At 42.7% G+C, this 15,949-nt stretch overlaps 1 protein-coding gene across 1 annotated transcript in view; it reads right to left on the reverse strand.

Annotated features, from left to right (window-relative positions):
- Window positions 1-377: 377 nt before the first annotated feature.
- Window positions 378-15,949, reverse strand: part of LOC104571522 (uncharacterized) — a 171,345-nt gene continuing 155,773 nt past the window's right edge. The window contains exons 26-36 of the mRNA XM_088523820.1: window positions 15,238-15,366; window positions 14,522-14,650; window positions 13,550-13,681; window positions 9,157-9,285; window positions 8,184-8,309; window positions 7,372-7,500; window positions 5,166-5,294; window positions 4,710-4,838; window positions 3,966-4,091; window positions 1,233-1,361; window positions 378-637 (exon numbers count right to left, since the gene is read on the reverse strand). Of these exons, the coding sequence (XP_088379946.1) occupies window positions 558-637; window positions 1,233-1,361; window positions 3,966-4,091; window positions 4,710-4,838; window positions 5,166-5,294; window positions 7,372-7,500; window positions 8,184-8,309; window positions 9,157-9,285; window positions 13,550-13,681; window positions 14,522-14,650; window positions 15,238-15,366 (1,367 nt within the window). The 3' untranslated portion in view covers window positions 378-557. The remainder of the gene's footprint in view (window positions 638-1,232; window positions 1,362-3,965; window positions 4,092-4,709; window positions 4,839-5,165; window positions 5,295-7,371; window positions 7,501-8,183; window positions 8,310-9,156; window positions 9,286-13,549; window positions 13,682-14,521; window positions 14,651-15,237; window positions 15,367-15,949) is intronic.

A 15,949-nucleotide genomic window follows, 5' to 3' on the forward strand; every position in this document is an offset into this window, starting at 1 on the left:
AAGGACTGCGGAGAATTTTTCATCAATGGCAATTTTAAAATTAGACTAGACATTTTTATATAACATATGATGCTATTTCAAGAGGCATTAATTCAGGGAATTCTGGGAGCCTCTGGTCAATGTGATTTTGCAGTGGATCCATATCAGCTTCATGATCTACGAAAAACTCATTTAACTTCACTCTGGTTGTCAAGTGGGTTTAGAAAGTCACTTAAAGTTAGTGTGGCTCACTGTAAGTTGATACGTTCCATACTGTTTATCCTGATACTCTGGAGCTGGTTTTACTAAAAATGTGTCCAAGCTTTCAAACAATGAATTGTATTATAAATCAGAAAGAATGTCCAGTTCAGATTAATTGAGGGGCAAGAGGCTAGGAATAAATATACATAAAACAGATTCGACTTTTTAAAAGGATCCAGCTACTAAATGGCCTCTGTAGTCTTCCATAAGAAGTGTGAATACTTCAGTACCATTCAAGCTGAATTGAATAGCCATTTTCATATCCAAATTCAAATACCGTCTGTGCATATAAAACAGTTCATTTATTAATCCAAATGTTACTGTTGCAGAGCTCTTGGAAAAACATTCTCTCTTTCTTGCGTTTGCTCTTCATAAAAGGGAAGTTTTGGAGGGCCACCTAGAGAATTCAGTAGAAACACAATTGTAGGTCTATATAATTCTGAAATACTATATAGATTATACAATTCATACTTAAATAATTTAATATACTATACCTTTCAAAAAAAAGTAAAGGACTGAGCTACACTGAATTCCTCATAGAGAGGGACAGAACAGGTACAACAACAGTAAAAACCTCTCAAATCGAAAGTTCACAAAGAGTTTCCTACATTAAATTCATTCTAAATTGTATGGTATTGCTCAGCAAACCGACCATGATTAGATTACAAGTGGGAGGAAATCTTCACACAGTACTATACAACATTAAGAAGTCATCCAAACTAAAAAAAAATAAAATACTTATGATATTGTGGTGAGTTCTTCAGCATCTTCACAGAGCAATCCCAATCTATTTGTTGATGTGTTATCTACTTATGTGGCCGCTTATCATATTTATTAATTCTTAGCCTCTTACGAAGGTAACACACATGGCTACAACACTACTAAGCAAAGCTGCTGCTATCAAGGCCTCGAGGTTTTTCCACCAGAGATGGAAATGCAGATGGCTGTTTGATTTATGCTAAGGAAGCCTACCCATCTCCAGCTTGCGTTACCTTCCTTGCAGGTTGGCCCCGTCCACGTGGCCGGACAGACGCAGTTCCCGTTGTGAGGATTGCACTGGGATCCGCTGGCACACTGGCACTGCAGGGAGCAGTCTGGGCCATAGCGGTCCCACCTGCACCCTGGAAGGACAAAGCATTAGCAGTGAGGGGTGCGCTCCTCTCGCCCCTTGTGGCTGCCCTGCACGGAAAACGTGTGCATAGAAAAGGAAGGAGTTGAGACCAGTGGCAGCATTCAGGGCCAAATGCACCAAGTAGGAAAATTGGGGATATTTATTAAAAAAGAAACAAACAACAGCAACAAAAACCCACCCCAAACCTCACAGGAAAGCCACTGGCTTTTCGCTGGGCAGGAAAGGAAAGCCCACACCGGCTCTGCTGAGAATTCAAACCTCCATCAAGTTCTGCAAACTGGGAGAAGCCTTGCTGGGGTCACCTGCTCAACTGAAAACTTTTTTTCCTTGTTTTTGTTTAATGTCTGCTAAGCATCTAGCCTAAGAGCGTAGGTTAAGAGACTTTGCCTTGTTTTACCTAAGGTGATATACCTACCTCTTTAAAACAAAAACCAGCCCAGTATTACTGCATGGTATAAGGATGCTTCTGCCATGGCTTCATGACAGAGAAGACACCTGGGGCCAGGAGGCTGCTCAGCCTGCTAACCCCAGAGCAGCAGGTTGCAGGGAGCCTTGCAGGCTCCCCAGGTCATCTACTACATGCTCCCAAACAAAGTATGCCCCAGCTTTCCTAACGAAGCTCCAGAATGGGAAAGCCCTTGATAGTGTAAAACCACAGGATGTCAGTGAAAGAAATCCCAGGATTTGCTCAGGAAAGTTACTGTCAACGTGCTGGATCCGCATTCTCTGTTCCGTACATCTATTTCATATATACTCATTCGTCTTCTGCCAATCACACATAATTCTAAGGACAAAAAAATACACTAAATGTCTTAATCTCATCTGCTTTTGCTGCAGAGGATGAACAAGCCCACAGGCATTTTGCGACTGGGCTGACAAATTCGGCAGCAGGTTGCAAGGCAGGGTGCTAAACACGCTGCAAGCAGCAGTCCTCTGTCCCTCCAAGCCACTGCAGCCCCCGGGGCTCCTGCTCCCTCGCACGGCCACCCCTCGGCAGGCGAAAGCTCTGCTCGGGCAGTAGCCCCGGGGCAGCCCCCCTGCGCTCCCAAGCTTGGCCTTTGCAATTAGGAAACGTTATGAGAAAAGGTCTCCTCGAACACCTCTGGACCTGACTTTAATTTATGTAATACCACATTTTCATTAATAACAATGTGTATTTAAGACATCTGTTTGGAAGTCTGCAATGTTAATTTACTACAGCAAAAGAGAGCCCATAAAAGTCCGTTATATTCTCTCTCTCTCTTTTTTTTTTAATTAACATTTTGCCTGTTTAATGGGTGCTTTACCAGAGTTCAAATTAAAATCAGGCCTTTTATCTTTATGGCTGCTGCACAGTCACAGCTGCTCACAGTTATATCACAGATGAACTGAGCCTAATTGAAAATAAAAATGCAAATAAAACCTACCCTGTAACAGCTTTTCATGGATGGGGGCTACCCTAGCTGATTTAAGAAAAATAAAAATGACTCCTATAGTTTGCAAGAAGCAAAAAGCTTGTTTCACATTTGTGGTGCTGAGCTTCCCCCTTGTGTTTTATTTTTGCCTAAAATTTCACTGGAAAAGACTCTGGATTCATGGAGCCTTACTCACTTCATAGTGTGGCTGGACTCTCGGTCAGCCCAGCGCCTGCAGAGTGAGTTACTTGGATTTCTGACCACAGGACGGTGCAGGGATGGTAGCAAATCATTTTCCTTTTTAGTTTCTGAGTTGCACTTAAGCTCCCAGCAATTACTTACCCCTCCCTTGCAGTAATAGCATGATGTTTAGAACTGTTTCCTGCCCTATTGTAGAACAAAAGGATTCCCCAAACATGATCCTGGGGCTCTAAGCATTACAGATCCCGGTGTGATCCTGTAGTATTAGCACATGGACATTCACAGCTTTTAGCATGTTTGCTATGACATGATGATTTGTTTTTATTTTAATTTAGTGATTGTCATAAATTCACACCAGCATTACTGAGACCAGAATCTGGCTCGGGAACTTCAACTATCATTAGTGCCTCTCAGCTCTGCAATGATTTCACCAGGATACAGCATTTTGGTTTGTTTTCTTTACAGTATTCTCACCTATTTTTATACCCTTGTTATGAAATAATTCAGCCTTTGTGGGCCAGCTCATTACCAAACACACAGCCCAAGTGCCTGTGCTGCAAATGAGGGAATTTTATTTGGATCAAACGTTCTCGGACTACTACTGAATCCTGGAGCCAGAAATAGCTGCTGCAGCTCCCCCACCTCCCACCTACACGTGCAATTGGATCCCTTCACACTCCTGTCAAGCATCTTTCCACCACGTCTGCAAAACTGCTATTTGCACTACTTTCTTGGTATATTCTTCAATAACGCCTGAAACTCAGTGCCAATGAGGGACCCACAGAGCTTTCCTAACAGTGGGTCACTCTAGGTATTGACTGAAACAAGAGGGGCACCCTGTTGTTAAGGCTGTTTAATCTGCAAGAAAATACCTAGCTGCAAACGTTCAGAAACACACTATGCCAGGAAATGTCCTTTTTGCAATTATGCCAAAACCAGCAGGTCACACCAGTTCAATTATGCATAGTCCAGCCCTCAGAAAACATCACTGCTCTTACCAACACTGCATTTGTCTCCGGTCTTCCCGGGCGGGCAAAGGCACTTTCCAGTGACGGGATCACAGGGAACTCCTCCGCAGTCACACCGAAGCTGACACCTCTCGCCAAACCACCCGGCCTCGCAGCCTAACATAAAGAGCACTTTTTCAGATGCACTGCATATTTGAATTGCAAGAAATACATTAGTTCAGAGGAGTTTTTCAAGGATGTCTCACAGGACAGCTCATAAACTCTGAGCTGAACCTAGTATAAATGCCAAATTTAATGAAGAATGGAATATCGTGGAAGAGGCATAATATTTATATGATCTCTCTTTATGTTGGTTTAGTCTAATCCAACCTATCAAAGGTATCTGTAAATCTGTCCCAGAAATGTAACTGGCACTTATTTTCATTTTTAATTAGAAGTCTTTGGAAGACTATTCCGTAACACTCAACTGGTTTAACATACACCAATTTAATAATCTCATTTGAAATTTTAGAAGCAAATTTAAAATCAGTAAAAGGAACTCATTTTTAATAATCAACATGTGGAACTCATTGCTGCAAGACATCATGGAGACGAGGACTTTAACTGTATTAATCAGAACCAGGTTAGTTTGTTTATAAGGGAATGACAACATCCAGGTAAACAATCCCAAATTCACTGTTCAGGATATTCATAAAGCTAAAGGTCTGGACAAAGTTGCTCTCAACAAAGTGAGGTACTTAGGGTTTTTTAAGAAAATTATATGTGTATACACACCTTTTTCACAGTAGACACCTTGAAAACCTAAAGGACAAATACACTGTCCTGTCACTGCATTGCAGCTAGCTCCATTCTTACAGCCACAGGCCTGAAGACAGTTTAGCCCATAAAATCCAAGGGGGCACCCTGAGAAATGAAAGTGCCAAATGAGGAAAGTTGATGAAGAAAAACATACAGCCCTTTAAAATCCTGGGCATTCTCTGCTGTGTTCCCTGTGAGACATTAAACTGCTACACGTTATAATCTCTATGCCATGTGCTTTTAAATTCCCCACTAACACCCCCAGTGCTAGAGACAGCAAGTTATTCAGATGTCAAAGCTGCCTGGTGATCTGGGAGACCCCCAAATCTTTTACTGAACCGCAGAAGTGTTTAAATGGCTACGCTGAGGATCCCGCATGGTCTTATGTTTGGAAAGCGACTGCTCAGGCAGTGGCAGGGGTTGCCCACTTACTGTGCTCACACGCGTGGCCAAAATAACCCTCGGGGCACCGACAGCAGCCCGTGAACCTGTCGCAGGTGCCGTTGTTCCGACATGGGCAGTCCAAGCGGCAGCCAGGTCCGTATTTACCCGGGAGACATTCTGCCGACAGAACAAGAGCAGCACAAAATCTTTTTGCTGACCTCGCGTGGATAAATCGCCTTCACAGCTGCAATCTAATGGCCATATAACAGCTTATAGTGCTGAGACCAACACTTGTACCAGTTTCAAACTCCCACCCCCTTCTGCACATTGAAGACAGAGCATTTCTGCACAGTTATGATGCATTTGCTTACTTTGGTGAGAAATGTTTTGTATTATATACGTAGTTGTACAGCACTCAGCACATGCTTGTAATAGTCCACTTTAAAATTTGTCTCTTTAGATAGTTAATGCTGGAAAAAACTAACGGTTTTGCAAGGTCACATAGTAAATGTTATCTTCTCCACTATTTGCCTATCCACAACAATATTTCTTACAGGGACTTATAAAAACTACAAAAATACAGCTTTTTTTGGTCTGTGTTGTCATTAGAGTTCACACTCTTCCAATTTCTAATGAAAATGGAAGGATCTCTGTTTCACACATAGTGACAGACATTCCATGTGTAATTAGATATCTACTTTTACAGAACTAAACATGTCTCAAATTACTGAAAGCCAAGTCATGCAAAAATGACTGTGTCAATATAATTAACCTATGCATCATATCTGCAGAAGTTAACTTCATCACTGCTGTGGTAATTTGAATCTGGAGCAGACTGACTTAAATGAGTGTGACCATCCAAATAATCAGATTCATAAGTCTGCAAATGTCAGACAAGGCTTTTTTTTTTTGTATCTTGCAAGAACATCATGTTTAATCAGTAGGAAAAAAATGATGCATGGCTGCAAGATGCCTTTCAGGCAAAACATACCGAGAACCACACTGATGTGGAAATCAAGATTTTGTTTTCCAACAGCTTGCCTATCTATATGGACAGGTAAATGGTGAAGATCCTTCTAGCAATACACACATGGTTCTTCACATAATATGAGACCCTGGTCCTCAAAATCTGGGACGTTTTAACTAAGCATATCTGTTAGATATGCTAGCATGATCCACGCTACCCTAGGACACCTGACTGGCCCCAGGAAAGTTCTCCTACCTGCCTACAGCTAATGAGTGCTTACAGAGATTCCAAGGAACAGACAAATACGGGTGAATATCCACGTCTGCACAACCTTTCAGTCAAGTATTGGCAAACCTCACTTTCCTGGGGGCTTCCTTGAGTGACTGTCTGCAGTGGCATCTTTTCTCCCCGTTCCTTTCCTACACACACATGCATATAGAGGGTCTCTGAGTCTTTTCAGGTGCAAAGTGAAATCGTTCCACAGAACAATTCTGCTAAAAACAGTGTCATTTTAGGATATCTCTATAATGACTGATTCTTGGTATTGTTGCGGAGGGAGCTTGAGGTGGATGTTTTGCAGATATCAAGGAAGGAAACACATGATAGCCAGGGAATTACACCACGGCAGTGGTGATGACATCATCTTGAAGGTAAACTCAGAACTATTTGACAGTGTATCAGAAAAATTATGATTTCCTGCACATTAAATCCGTAACTACACAGGTACCTTGATCTGGAGAGAGAAATGGGAACACGGAAATGCATGATGACTTTTGGGAGATAGGAAGAAAGGATACATGAAAAGAATCTATTGTGGGCTGGCAAAAGTGTTCCTGGAATGAAGAGTGAGACTGTGTTGCTGAAGCTTGTTTTGCATTGTCTAGAGACTATCACAGAGAAAACATAGTAAGGCTTTTTTCCTTTTTTCTTTTTTTGGACAGCTAGCGCCAGGACTATATTAATGGTGCAAAACAGGGTTCACATGAACAAAAGAACATGGAAGATGGATAGGAGGAGATATAAGACATCATGCCCGGGAACTTGGGAGAATTCCGGAGCAGGATTCTTGAGGAAAGTGTCTCCAAAAAAACAAAACAAAACAAAAAGAAAAGACCAAACGACCTAAAGCTCTAACTTGGGGCTAGTCTGCTTGAGAGGAAACTAGAGTGATGAGTACAGCTGGGAGGGTGTCTGCTTCAACAAAACCTGCTTCATTTCGAGTGTGTGTAGATACTGGAAGCCCCTGCTTGAGTCTACGTGTTCACTATCATCAAAGCAGAAAATTACCTTTCTCACAGGAGCTCCCAGTCCAGCCAAGGCCACAAGCACAGCTCCCATCCACCTGATCACAGGCAGCGCCGTTCTGACACGTGCACGTCAGCTGGCAGTTGGGGCCATATTGTCCCTGGGGACACACTACAGAGAATTAACAAAGTTTGGAAAAGAAGATATTACCATCACAAAGGAGGAGGAAAGTGACAGGGAACAAAAACAGACGCCTGCTCCCTGTACAGCATCACAAGTGCCGGATGCAACAAGGCTGCGTGACACACACAGCTCGTCACTGCACATTTATTAGCAGTTCAATCCAAGCACTCCCTATCTCACCCCATATCCCTCTAGCTTCACACCCCACTTGCTCTCCTCCCCTTGCCCCATCTCTCTCCAGTCTTCTCCTCTGTAAGTCCTCTAACCTTCCCTTTTGGGTTTCAAGCAGTTGGCTGGGCAATTTAGTCCCAGCCATCCACCGTGCCCTCACAGTGCTCACCACCGAGAGCTGCCCTTGCCCTGTCCTGGGTTCACATCCCATGTTCAGAGCACAGTGTTTGAGAGCTGTGACTTCTTTTGCCTTGCAGGGAACTAGTGCAACGGCACCAATGGTAGTGGGGCCAAATGGTGAGGCCTGGGCAGGATGAAGGAGGACCAAGGGAGCACTGAGGGCCAGGCGTCACGATCCTGCGAGGTGCAGCGAGGTGAAGCCGGGCTTCAAAAACGTTGGAAAATGCAGCCAAAAACAATGCTTGGTGCTGAGGTTAACGTGCTGGCTGTCCCAGGGACGTGTCCAGCTGACAGGATGACTGCGGGCCCCGCTTGGTTACCTTGCTGACAGCCTGCTCCCGTTTGGCCAGGGGGACAAGAGCAGTTGCCAGTCCGTGGGTCACACCGACCTCGGCCGCAGGAGCAGAACAGGGCGCATTCCTTCCCATACCGATTTCCAGGGCACGCTGAAGGAAACAGAGGCTTTGGTTAAACCCCCTGGGTGCCCAATGCCAGTTTTCATTTTTAACAGAGGTGGCACCCTGCAGCACCAGCTCAGTTTTATTCCAGTTAATGTGTTTCAAAACAACAACTATGGAAACCCCATCCAAAGGTACAATAACTTCTTCTGAATGTTTTTATAGCTGTCCTCCATGCTTCCACGTGCAACATCTGGAAATTTTTCCACCACAATGGTGGCTGTACAACTGGAATGTCACCAAGTTACGCTTCCAACCAAAGAATTCTTTCTTTCATTAACAGCGATGTTCTCGTGTATCGAACGGCGAAGTTTTAGACTCCTGAACGTATTAAAGCATTGCCTTTCTGTGATAAGCTGATGAGAATTTCAAAAAGAGATTGAAAACGATAAAATAATAGTTAAGTTATGATTAGAACTAAAACCTGTACAGTTGGTACAGGTACAGCATGTGGAAATACCAAGTTACCCATATTAGGAGATATAGTTTTGATAATACCACAGAAATCCAGGCTCGTAACCCAGCCCTAGTGTAAAGGAGGAAGAGCAGGGTTGCCATGGACTCCTTACCAGCTTTGCCATGACAAAACTTGAACTTTCTCCCATTTACTGAAAATAACGACAGCACAGAGTGAAGCAAAATATTGGGATAATTTCTCAACTGAGAAATTTTGGACAGGAAAAAGGAACTTGAGCAATTCACGCTGAGCTGTCTCTAGAATTAAATTTGGGCAGGCGGGCTGTAATCCTGGGATGAGTATCCCTGCTTCCGCCCGTATGAAAGAGGGATTATCCTCAGTGTTTGTTAAGGGAAGCAGCCCGTGGATGGGGCTCACCCTCGCTGCAGTCAGCTCCGATGAAGCCCGGCGCGCAGTCGCAGGTGCCCGTCGCAGGGTCGCAGTGGCCTCCGTTCAGGCATTTACAGGATTTTTGGCAGGAGGAACCGTAAGTACCTTTTGGACACCCTGTTTAAAAAACAAAGCCAAACAATAAAGCTGTCAGGCTGTGTTGCGATGTGGACCATTGCATTTCCTGTCATAAGCCCTTTGTCCAGTCCTCTAGGGACTATTCCTCTTTGATTTCTATTCCAAATCACCTGTTTTTCCTTCTCCTTCCAAGGCAGAGATGAAGAGATGAAGCCTTGGTCCCTCCTCCTTCGGGCAAAAAACAGTCTCTTTTGCCTGTGAGAAGACATGAGCCATCTCTGCCTCTTTTAGATGTCATTCTGAAAGACCTGTTCTAGTCAGTAGGTCGGATCTTCGTTTTTCTTTTTTTTTTCTCCCCAAAAAAGTTTATATAGTACAGAGTTTGTTTCCTCTCTAATCTGAAACTTGCATTGCTCAATCTAGTCTAGCAGGTTGTGGATGGAACACTACTGAAACGTGTGTGTTACTGAAACAAGAGATTCAAGAGACACCTTTTCAGAAGATGGATATAGGGCAGATAGATACACTTCACATGCAAAGCCAAAAACTCTCTGTGAAAAGAAAAACTGTGTTTTGTAATAACGCAAGCAAACATTAGACTTGGATGAACTGCTGAGCCAATGTCACATGGCTGTCCACAAACAGGTTTGTTGAGTATTTTCTGATACTGTGTATTTCTGGTTTCTTTCTGGACAACTAATTTTGAAGGAATGCTGAATACAAAACTAGGGTGACTTCAATGCAACTGTTATACTTAGCCCACATCTTCAAGATACTCTCCTGAAGCGTGAAGGCCAGAAGTAAGAAAGTGTTGGGGACAGTTCCTAGGTATGTGCCTCTAGCTGTCTTGGTTGACTCCAGCATGCTAAAACTGAACTCTGGAGATCATTCTCCTGGTTTTCTAATACTAGATATAGAACAGAGAAGACTGGAAGGGGGGAGAAGCCATTGCTCTTATAAAAACAAAAATGTGAACAGGGCTGAACAGTATCTCCCTGCAAAAGGAGGAGAGAAGAAGAGAGAGAGGGAGAGACTGAGATTATGCTACATCTCTAAAAGGATATATATATATATATATATATATATATATATTTAATATAACTGAAAATGGGCTTTGCTTGAACCAGGATAGCAGATTGTCAGGACTAAGCAGATACACACTTCTATATCATGCAGATCATATCCCTAGTGCCTCAACCATGCCTTCTTCTCAAAGAAGACTTTGTGCTTCCAGTCAGCACAGAAATTTTGTTTCATATGCAAATCTTGGCGTTAAAGAATGATCCTTGAAGCATCTATCTAATTTCTGCCAAGAAATGAAGTTAAGGACACACCCTGATTAAATGATTTAGTCTGGACTTGCAGAAAGTGTCTTCCCCTTTCCTTTTGGTCATCGTTTGGCTTTTCTCTGTTTTAATTCTGTTTCCCACAGCTATGCTGCTTCTCTCAGGCAAAGCTTTCAGAATTGGTCTTCAGTTCAAAACTAACAAGAGCTGTTCCCTAACTAAAAAGGGATGCAGTATTTCCCTCCTTACAGATTTATTTATCCTTGCAGGGTTTTATTTATTTCATTTCAAGGGGAGTAACACAAGCAGGGCAAACGCATCGCTGCAGCATTCACATGATTATTAACAAGGCTGTCTCATCTGTTACCACTTTGCAAAAGAACTTACATGCAGACAGCTAGGGCAATTTACACAGTGTCCTGCCATTTAAGTAGGTTCTGCATTTATTAAGAGGGTTAGCCTCTAACCACCAGTTATCTAATAAAGACATTTTCTAATTTAACAGTTTCCTGTGCATCTGACTTATGTTTTTGTCAGAGCGGCAGGAACTGCAGCCAGATTTCTAACTCATTTCCTGATTTTTTCCTTCTGGTTTGGGTGGGTTTACCATGACCAAGAGTTCCTAAATCTTTTCATACCAACTGCGTGCACTAGGGCTTTCCTTACCAATATTACTAACTGCATTGCCAAAAACAGTCTTGTTGCATCTGGTTTAGATACCTTGAAGGTGAAGCTGGTGAGGTCATTTTGGCTCAGAGTTCATCCAGCTCAGTAAACAGCACAGAGATGCAGTGTGGTTTTTGTTTCTATCCATTACAACAACTCTTATTTTTTTTTCCCCAGCTTCTCCACACTCAAGTATATCTGTCCATCCATCGAGTTATGGACAACTGATGGGAACCTCATTGCTAGTTTGCCTGCTTCCTTTGTATCCTGCCAGGAGACTATTTCAGTCCCTCACTCCAAAATTTGAGAACATGAAAGCCTAGTTGCTCTTGGCTCCTGGAAATTTGACTTCCCAGCCAACTACACCTTTTATAGATATTTTCTTGAACCCTTTTTCACAGTACTAAAAATATAGCAATAGTTGCCAGAAACAATTTCCAGCAGCATCCAACCACATGTTGACTGGACTGAAGCCCACTTAGCTTCTTTGGGAGCGGCTCCCTTTGCTGTTTTTAATATTATAGCGAAAGCTTCTTCACCATGGAGCAGCCCCAAGCCTCCATGTAGCAGAAACGAGGAGTGTTTCTCCCAGTGTCACGCTAGCTATCCCTGGTTATCAGACAGTGCGAGTTCAGAATCAGATCCATAATGTCTCACTTCACTGACCTATATACAAAAATAACTTACACGTAAACGGCTCTGATTCCATCTTCATGTCTCTACAGATTGGTCCGATTTACAAGAGAAGAGGGATAAAAAGGAAGAGGGAGGGCTAAGAGATGTGAGATAAATTTTCCTCCTCTTTAAATCTCTACACCAGTAATACAAAGACATTTCATTATCCCACCACTAGCATTTTAGCAGAACTGTATTGATTAACTGAGAATTTGCTCTTCACGATACCGTATACTGTTGGAATCTAGAAAATATAGAAAATATAGGTTTAATCCTAACTACAGACAACTACACAGCAAAGCCCTCTTTGCAACAAAACACAGCTTTCACTTTGCAAGTAACTTCTTTTACATCAGCATTTCTATATTATCTCTCTCTCTATATATAAATATATTTAATTTGGAAGTAAAATCTTAAGTATTTAAGCAAACTTAAGACACTCATTATAACCTACTGAGATTTACAGAGAGATACAAAGATAATGACTATTGCAAGATTGCTACATAAAAGGTAATAGTCTAACCATGATTAAGTCTTTAAAAAACAGCACTGTTAAATAGATGATCTCTTCTACTGCTCTATTATAATATTCACCATAATTCAATTGAAATGGATCCAGATGGCTCAAACCTAGATTTTGAAGGCCAGATTTTGATCTCACTTACAGTGGGAACTGATGTACAAAGGAGAACAGAATCAAACCTTACATATTATTTTTTATTTATTTTAAAGAATGGCTTGTGATAACGTGACGGCAATACAAACATTCTTCTCAAATCTTAGCTGCTTCTACTCCACGAATAAAACACAGGTTTAACCCTTACCAGATCTGCACATATTGCAGCTGGCCTTTGCATCCAAATCATCGCCCAAAAAAGCAAGCAAACTAAAACAGAGCCATTCTGGATTCCTAGGAAAGGAAAATCAGCGTTTGCCAAAGAGAGAAAGACTGAGCTTGAAAAAAACAGTCTTTTACTCTTTTATGAGACTATTACAAGCCATGGAGTAAAAACAAAATTAAAGTTGTAAATAAAAAGGTAATTAACTGTCTCCTTTTTTGGATACCTCAGTATATGTTTCTTATCAGTTGCCACATTCCACTACAAACAATTTTACAGATGTCCTAAAATACCAGCATGAGGCATGTGGATCTGGGACTATTTTTTATGATGGAGTGTTCAGCCAATTGGCATTCTGTCCTTTACACCAGTCACCATTTTTCAATACAGAGTAACAATTTATTTAATTTGATTGTTCCTCAGAAGGCTCTACAACTTAACTGACTTTATGAATCACTTAGATTTATTGCCAATCGCAGCTCGTTGTTTTATAATAACCATTTGTCCTTACTTCAACACTCAAGAGATTTCGGGAAGCATTTTGGCCTGGGTATGTTGGAAAAAAAAAAAAAGGGGCAAAAAGAAGAGGGAAAAAAAAAGCTATATAATATCCTTTCGTAGCTGAAGATTAAGAGTTGTAAATGCAGAGAACTATATTGATATTCTTCAGTGTGGCATGAAATTGGATAGAATTTCGCTGGCAAATGATCCTGTTGCCCACTTAAAGCTCCATCCAACAACGCAGGCGTTGCTGTTATCGTGCATTAACACGAGCTGTGTCCTGGTCAGTGCTGAGGGCAGTGACAAGGATGAAGGCAGGGGCTCCTGCGTACTCACTGTGCCTGCAGCGGGCTCCGAAGTACCCCGGCCGGCAGGCGCATCTGCCCGTCACCGGGTCACACTCCTCCTTCTCCGCTGAGCACCGACACACGCGATTACAGTTCTGCCCGTACGTGCCCGGTGGACAAGCTTGGGGAAGAGGAAATGCAAACCAATAAATTCAATTTGTCCTGGTAAATAGAGCACTCATACAAAGAGCAAGCTCAAATTTATTAAATAAAGCCCCTGCCTACAGAACTATGCTGTCCTCCGGGACTTGGGATTTATTACATTTACTTGGGGGTTACTTCACTGCTTGATTTTGTTTCGCTCAGTCAATTTGTGCCCAACTGTCAAGGGCCAGATACAATTTTCTTGTCACTAGAGAAAATCATAGGGAAATGTCAGGTAAAATTGACTAAAATAACAGTATAATTCACAGGGGACCAGGCACATTCTGCCTTTCGCAGGGCGTTTAAACTTGCAAAGCCGCTTTAGCACATTTATTCAGGTTGCATTTTGTCCATCACAGTTACACTGACAATGTTTTTTGGTCTTGCTGTGTCTAATTCTTACATTACTGCTTCCTACAGCATTTCCTCAGTTCAGGCCCTCTTGCCAGCCAATGTAAATTGGTGCAAAGAGCAGATGGACCGAATTGCTATTAACACAAACAAGGCTGGGTTTCACCATCCCTTGCCTAAGGAGCTGGCCTGAGGCTCTGCTTCCTGCTGCAAGGAGGAGGAAAGTAGGAGCTCCTACAAGACGGACAAACTGCAGCTATTGCTGGGTCGAGGAGAAATTTCATCAACCCCAAATCTTGGCTTTTCCCCCAAGCAGCAGCCAAGCCTGGTCTTCTCAAGGGGCAGCAGCACTTCTGCCCTTGCTTTTCAAGCGCTGATTAACTCAACGCTTTAGCTATTTAAGATATGAACCCGTCTCCTGGGGTTCCTGCCAAGGAAGCTGTTTGCATTCTTACAAACAACTTACTCTTTTCACAGCTGTCGCCGGTAAATCCTCGTGGACAGCCACACTCTCCCGTCGTGTGATGGCAGGGGACACCTGCAGGACAAGTGCACTGCTGGGCACAGCTCAGGCCGTAGTAGCCTGGCAAACAAGCTGGAAGGAGGGGAAAAATTCTGTTAAGAAGAGTGGGCAGAGTATGAGGATGATGGTTTGAAAGCTACCACTTGTCAGCTCCTCTGCTGCTCCATACGAGCACTACCTGCCCAGCAGTGAGGCCATGCAAGCTAGCACAAATCCCAGAAGAGTTCAAGTTAACATATTCTAGTTGACAAAGGGAGGTAAGAGCATGCTGAAAAAGGATTTGGAGGGTGATACTTCTTTAAGCTGCTTTAACTACATAGAATAGCCACACCATTAGAAATCAAAAGCCAGGTTCAGCATGGACTTCAGCTGGTGATGGTCAAGATCCAGCCCTCTATACCTTAAGGAGCATTCATGCTTTCCAAAACTGAAGCAGTTCAGAGGGAAGAATGAAATACGCTCAAAATGACTCCAGGCTGATTTGCAAAAAGGAGAAAAATCATCAGAATCCTACAGAGTTGATTCAACAGTTCTATGAAGTGCAGAAAACATCAGAGCAGTTATGTAGGAATTAAAGGGTCTTTTCAGGGGATTAGGATCTAACAGAGATAAACACAACAACCAGAACTTTCCTCCTCCAAGCCCTGGCAGATACTCACGTTTGTCACACCGCGTCCCTCGCCACCCCTTTTCGCAGTGACAGGTACCAGTCTGATGGTCGCAGGACGAGCTGTGCACACAGTCACACCGCTCCTCGCACCGCTTCCCGAAGAAGCCAGCGGGGCAGACTGAGGAACAGAGAACACCAGGTCGTCCTACTGCACATAAAGCATCAGTCACTCACAAAGAAGTCAGTATGTTTCTTCTTGGACATAATGATGTACACTTAGAGCACTGTATGCCCAGAAAATATAACTGAAAAAGAATATACTCAAAATATTAAAAGTGCTTAATGTTGACTATTAGTGAATCTTTATACGACGATTTGCAAGTTTGCAAAGACTTAGTAGTGGTCGAGAGCACCAATCTGGATAGTCTCTAAAATGTCACTTACTTTTATACCGTCATGTGAATGGGAAGAGGAATAACTAACTGTTTCAATAGTGAGAATCACTGTGCCTAGGTACCACTTTCCACCTCATACGCCTTTACCAAGCAATAAGAGAAAGTGAAACCTGAAGACATGGGAGCTCCACATTACAAAGAGCCTTCCAGTTCACACTGACCACGGAGGCCGTGCGAGTTCTCAGCACTCAAATGGATGCATCAGAACACTGCCTGTGGCTTGCAGAAGCCACAGTATGTCAGGGACAGAATCAAATGCAGATTTCAAGGCATCTGATAACCATCTGCTTCCAAGATTTCTGTTTA

This window comes from Tinamus guttatus, unplaced genomic scaffold (assembly GCF_059628265.1).
Source record: "Tinamus guttatus ecotype Peru unplaced genomic scaffold, ASM5962826v1 Tinamus_guttatus_pri_ptg000198l, whole genome shotgun sequence".
In the NCBI taxonomy this organism is placed as follows: domain Eukaryota; kingdom Metazoa; phylum Chordata; class Aves; order Tinamiformes; family Tinamidae; genus Tinamus; species Tinamus guttatus.